Source organism: Sinocyclocheilus rhinocerous, unplaced genomic scaffold (genome assembly GCF_001515625.1).
Source record: "Sinocyclocheilus rhinocerous isolate Xijiao unplaced genomic scaffold, SAMN03320098_v1.1 scaffold1140, whole genome shotgun sequence".
In the NCBI taxonomy this organism is placed as follows: domain Eukaryota; kingdom Metazoa; phylum Chordata; class Actinopteri; order Cypriniformes; family Cyprinidae; genus Sinocyclocheilus; species Sinocyclocheilus rhinocerous.
Genome location: NW_015652168.1, coordinates 155,650 through 162,314, shown reverse-complemented (window position 1 = coordinate 162,314; position 6,665 = coordinate 155,650). Strand labels below are relative to the sequence as shown.

The window sequence follows — 6,665 nt, the reverse complement described above, 5'->3', positions numbered from 1 at the left end:
ATTAAGTTATTTTATTTTATGCAAAATACAGTTAAAACCCACTTATGTTATTTTTCATTGTTTTTTAACAATAAACTTTTTTTTTGTTATTTTTCAACAATATTTACATATTGTTACATTGTATGGGTCAAAATTATAGATTTTTCTTTTATGCCAAAAATCATTCGGATATTAAGTAAAGATCATGTTCCATGAGGATATTTTGTAAATTCCCTGCCATAAATATATCAAAACTTAATTTATGATTAGTAATATGCATTGCTAAGAACTTCATTTGAACAACTTTAAAGATGATTTTCTCAATATTTAGATTTTTGTGCACCCTCAGATTCCAGATTTTCAAATAGTTGTATCTCAACCAAATATTGTCCTATCATAACAAACCATACATCAATGGAAAGCTTATTTATTCCGCTTTCAGATGATGCATAAATCTCAATTTTAAGAAATTGACCCTTGTTTTGTGGTCCAGGGTCACATTTTTTAAAGTAAAAATGGCGTGTGTTTCCTGTAGACTGTCACATGTTACTCACTCAGCGGTCTGAAGGCTGTGGGGCAAGTGCTCCACCGCTGGGTACAATCTCTCTGCCGCCACATCATCTCCCTGGAGCCAATTAATGATCACCACGGCAACCGACGACCACCATTTCGAGTGAGGGTCACATCCTGGAGGTCAAGGACACAGTGGTGATCACACACACACACACTCACACTCATGAAGTGTCTGTCCTTCATTCCCCCTGACTAACATCTGCTTGAATGAAAACATGCCGAGATGAACGCAGTGTGATGTGAAAAGTGCTGACCTGAACAGAAAAACTTATTTGAGCTGTACATACACAGCCCAGCAGTGGCCACCCTCTCTGCGGTGACTCGCCTGAAATGCTATTCTCTGAAATCCATCATATGACCCAGGAGTCCCCAAAACAACACTCGGGGTCAAAGCAGAAGTGGATTGAGGGCTGACCTGTAACGGTGGCCATGTTTGATCCGATGGCGAAGGACTGTGTTGTGGCTCCTGCTGCGTCTGAGGCGCTGGTGAGTAACTGCAGGTATTCCAGAGAGTCTGAGTATTCACTGTCAAAACACACACACACACACAACTCAGATTAGCACCCCAATCACTATAAAAACTAAGTGATTCAAAAGCAAAGCGTATGTAAAATAAAGTGTCATAAAAGCTTGGCAGCAAAAATCTGTCCAATTAGGCCAGATTTCACCTAAACACTCTGCTATCTGTAGCACTGATGGACCCATACTACTAACACCAGTAAAGGAACCACTCATTTACATAGTAAGTGTGCATTTTCAGTTAACATTTAGATTTATATAGAAGATTTAGCTTTTGTTTAAAAATTATATTATTGTTAAAAATACAGTACTGTTCAAAAGTTTGGGGCCAGTTTGATTTTATTTATTTAAGTTTTTCAAAGAAGTCTATTATGTTCACTAAAACTGAATTTATGTAATTCAGACAGACAGACAGACAGACAGATAGATAGACACAGACAGACAGATAGACAGACAGATACAGACAGACAGATACAGACAGACAGACAGACAGATAGACAGACAGACAGACAGACAGATAGACAGACAGATAGATAGACAGAGACAGAGAGATAGACACAGACAGATATATAGACAGACAGATTGACAGACAGATAGACAGACAGACAGACAGACAGACAGAAAGATAGACAGACAGAAAGATAGACAGACAGATTGACAGACAGATACAGACAGACAGACTGACAGTCAGAAAAATAGACAGTCAGACAGATAGACAGACAGACAGATACAGACAGACAGACACAGACGGACAGACAGACAGACAGATACAGACAGACAGATACAGATAGACAGACAGATAGACAGATATACAGACAGATAGACAGACACAGACAGACACAGACAGACAGACAGACAGATAGACAGACAGATACAGACAGACAGACACATAGACAGACAGATACAGACAGACAGATAGATAGACACAGACAGACAGCTAGACACAGACAGATATATAGACAGACAGATTGACAGACAGATTGACAGACAGACAGATAAGACAGACAGACAGACAGAAAGATAGACAGACAGACAGATACAGACAGACAGATAGACAGGCAGGCAGACAGACAGACAGTCAGAAAAATAGACAGTCAGACAGACAGACAGACAGTCAGACAGACAGATACAGACAGACAGACAGATACAGACAGACAGACAGACAGATACAGACAGACAGACAGACAGATAGATAGATAGATAGATAGATACATAGATAAACAGACAGATAGATAGATAGACAGATAGATAGATAGACAGATAGATAGATACAGACAGACAAACAGATATACAGACAGACAGATATACAGACAGATATACAGATATACAGACAGACAGACAGATAGATAGATAGATAGATAGACAGATAGACAGATAGACAGACAGATAGATAGATAGATAAGACAGATAGATACAGACACAGACAGATATACAGACAGACACAGACAGACAGACACAGACAGATACAGATAGATAGACAGACAGATACAGACAGATAAGACAGATAGACAGACAGACAGATATACAGATATACAGACAGATAGACAGATAAACAGACAGATAGATAGACAGACAGACAGACAGACAGACAGACAGACAGACAGATACAGACAGACAGACAGACAGACACAGACAGATAGACAGACAGATACAGACAGACACAGACAGACAGACACAGACAGATACAGATAGATAGACAGACAGATACAGACAGATAAGACAGATAGACAGACAGACAGATATACAGATATACAGACAGATAGACAGATAAACAGACAGATAGATAGACAGACAGACAGATACAGACAGACAGACAGACAGATAGATAGATAGACAGACAGATAGACAGATACAGACAGACAGACAGACAAATAGACAGATACAGACAGACAGACAGACAGACAGATATTTCAGGAGTCTCTGATTAATTGAAAGTTCAAAAGAACAGCATTTATTTGAAATAGAAACTTCTGTAACATGATAAAAGTCTTTACTGTCATTTTTGATCATTTAATGCATGAAAGTTTTGGGGTGAGAAAAGAGAGAGAGGAAAAAAAAAAAAAACGTACGGACCCCAAACTTTTGAACGGCAGTGTTTTTTGTTTTGTTTTTGTTTTTTGTAATTGAAAACTATAAGATAAAAAAATATTAGTAGTTATAATATGTTTGTTTTTAATTTTGTGCATTTAAATATTAAACCATAAATGTGTTTTAAAAAACTAATTTTAGTAAACTGGCATTTAAGCTAGAGTAAATTTGGCATTTTTTCCCTTCAACAGAGGTAGACTGATATAGCTTTCGGATGTAATATAAGAATCATATTTGGGCACACATTAAAATTAACTTCCATTTAATGTTTTTGGAGTGAATACACTTATTTACTGATGTATCAGTGTATTTGGCCATTACTGATATTATAAATCTGTACTATTTTGCCTGTATTTTTTCCCCCAAACCATGTTCACACTTAACCTCTAATGAAGAATTTCACATGCTTCCAGTGAAATCAGACATCAAGATGTAGAAGCCTAGATGAGATTGTGTGTAAAGCAGCATTGGGAAAGATCACCCACCCATCTCCATCAGTGAGGTTCTTGTTGCCTCGCGGCTGTGCCACACAGTAGAGGGCCTTTTCCAACAGATGCTCGCGGAACGCCTGGGTCACCTGAGCCAGCGGGTCAACTGCAGACAGACACAAAGCCGAGACCAGCGAATCATCATCAGCAGCACATTCATAAACACACAACACAATAAAAACGGATCCCTTCAGCCTGATTTTCTCTGTATGGTGCTGACCTGAGTTCCCTGCCTGGCTGTAGATGCTCTCTTTAGGGGTGCTGCGTATGGACCAGTCCTCATCCACAAAGAAACGATGACCCAGCGGGTGACACAACCATTGCATGGCAGGAGGGACGCTGCCACTGGGCGAGAGACAGGCTTGCCGAGCGCTGCTCAAGAACACTCGCTGCAGGACAGAAAAATCCAAAGTCATATCTCCACTTACCATATGCAGCACACAAACAAAATATGGACACACCATCAAACAAATATGAAAGCAAGTGCCATTTAAATAACTGTACTGGATGAAAAGAGAGATTCTGATGCTGTTCCAAAACCTAGTGAGCGCCCTACCAAGGCAGCATTTTAAGTGTCACACATGCACTACTGTCGCCAAGTCTAAGTCTAAGATATCTCGTTTTGGCCAAAGTCTAAGGCAGCACTGCATGCATCCTTGGCACAAAATCCAATCCCAGAATGCACTACGACAAGGAAAAATAAATCCAAGACCAGGTGAGAGAAAGTAAAATTCATTCGATAATGCAAATGGACTATTTCACCAAATATTAATGTGTACTATGCATTTTAATGCTTATTTAGAGTATCATGCTGTTAGCTTAATAACGATGAAATTTATGTCAGGTGCACTGTAAACACATCTTAGCGTGCATGTAAAAACTGACATATACGTAGGGCTTAACTGTCAGTTGCTGCCCATGTGCAGTCGCTTTTGAGGCTCCATTTCAGACAAGATTTGCATGCGGTAGACAGCAGAGCAGCGCACTGGGCTGTGGAACAGGACTGCGAGTGTGCATGTATGTGTACTAACAGTAGTGAAGTGAAGCAGGCGGGGCAGGCTGGTTTTAACCCGGAGGGCTGCAGACACATAGATTTCAGCCAGTGTGGCAATGGGGAGACAGTCTCCTGCACACTCGGCCAGGTTGAGAGCGCTCAGCGCCATGTGGATCGCAGAGAGGTGGCTTCCGCCGAGCTTGCCTGCACACCGATCAACATCATGAGCAAATACGACGAATGGCTAGAAGATTTATCATGTGTTGTTAAATGAATATTTACATTTATTAGCCCTAGAAAAACACACTTTTTTTTCAAACATATGTGACCCTGGAGCACAAACGCAGTCTTAAGTCGCTGGGGTATATTTGTAGCAATAGCCAACAATACATTGTATGGCTCAAAATTATCGATTTTTCTTTTATGCCAAAAATCATTAGGATATTAAGTAAAGATCATGTTCCATGAAGATATTTTGTAAATTTCCTACCGTAAATATATCAAAACTTAATTTTTGATTAGTAATATGCATTGCTAAGAACTTCATTTGGACAACTTTAAAGATGATTTTCTCAATATTTAGATTTATTTTGCACCCTCAGATTCCAGATTTTCAAATAGTTGTATCTCGTCCAAATATTGTCCGATCCTAACAAACCATACATCAATGGAAAGCTTATTTATTCAGCTTTCAGATGATGCATAAATCTCAATTTATGCCGTCATATGCTTGTGTGGATATATGCATGCATTCATTATTAGTTTTACTATGTTGAACTAATGGGCGAAATCCGACAGTCGTATGTGAATGCCAGAGACAGTAAAAAGGCGGCCTAACAGTTGCTCTTCACAAGTTTGCCTGATTCCTCTATATGCTACAGTGACTTACCGGTCATGTGGAGTTGGTGTAGACGGTGGTAGACCAAGGCGGCATCGCGGCAGCTCTTGCGGGCATCTTCCTGTAGGGGGCGGTTGGAACGGAGGACTCCGGCACGGATGGCTAGCCAGCGGCCCACCCACAGCCTCTGCAGACACAGACGCAGGGCGGACCACAGAACCGCACAGGTCAGGTCCAGCTGAGACGTGGGCAGAGGACGACCAAGAGCTTTGAGGCACGTCCAGAGGTTCTGAGAGGCCTGAGCAAAGTCTCCCTGCAGAAAAACATTAGAGAAACGGCTATCAGATGTGTCGGTGAAATCTGACCTCCAGAGCAATCACAGATGAGTGCAAGAAAGCGGTTTATACCCTGGCTAGATCCAGATCGGCCTGCTTGCGGTGTCTCCAGAAGAGGACGGATGATTCTGAGTGGGGTCTGGTCACAGGTTCTCCATACACGAGCAGGCGGATCAAAACTCCAGCGACCAGAACACCGTTCAACAGCCACACCAGAAGAGTGGGCAACATCCAATCCATCCAGCCCCAAGACTCAGCTACACATATCAAAACCAGATTGGATCGTTACCATTAAGACTGGGATGGGATGCTACTCTGAACATATTGTGTCTCTCACGAGCGAAGAGGTGAGTATTAACACTAGGGTTGGGTATCGTTTGGGGGTTTTTTCGATACCGGTGCCAAATTGATACTTTTAAAACGGTTCTGGTGCCTAAACAGTGCCTGAACTGATACTTATTAAAAAAATAAAAATTCCCCAAAAAATGATGGATTGTCCATTAGCACTATAAACACATGATGTCTGTTTCATTCATACTGGACGCCAGAGGGCGCCCTCGCACAGAAAATCCACAGTCACAGAAGTAGAGAGCTCATGACTCTCCAGGAAATCCCTTATATGGACAAAGGCATCGCTATTATAGCTGAACGTTAACGGAGTAAACAGAACATATACACATTTTGAATGACAAAACAAAGACAATAAACACTCGACTGCGACAACATAGTTTATCGGTGTTATTCAAGCCATCTGGTATTTTCATAATAATTAAGTATATTTATAATAGGGTGACCATATTTTAGTTTAAAAAAAAAAAAAAGGACAGTGGGGGCAGGATGCAAAAGGGGGG

At 40.8% G+C, this 6,665-nt stretch overlaps 1 protein-coding gene across 1 annotated transcript in view; it reads right to left on the bottom strand.

Moving 5' to 3' along the window:
- Window positions 1–6,665, bottom strand: part of LOC107713935 (sterol regulatory element-binding protein 1-like) — a 25,127-nt gene that overhangs the window by 9,826 nt on the left and 8,636 nt on the right. Inside the window, exons 9-15 of the mRNA XM_016519602.1 lie at window positions 5,887–6,071; window positions 5,531–5,792; window positions 4,679–4,845; window positions 3,868–4,036; window positions 3,645–3,753; window positions 968–1,077; window positions 534–666 (exon numbers count right to left, since the gene is read on the bottom strand). Of these exons, the coding sequence (XP_016375088.1) occupies window positions 534–666; window positions 968–1,077; window positions 3,645–3,753; window positions 3,868–4,036; window positions 4,679–4,845; window positions 5,531–5,792; window positions 5,887–6,071 (1,135 nt within the window). The remainder of the gene's footprint in view (window positions 1–533; window positions 667–967; window positions 1,078–3,644; window positions 3,754–3,867; window positions 4,037–4,678; window positions 4,846–5,530; window positions 5,793–5,886; window positions 6,072–6,665) is intronic.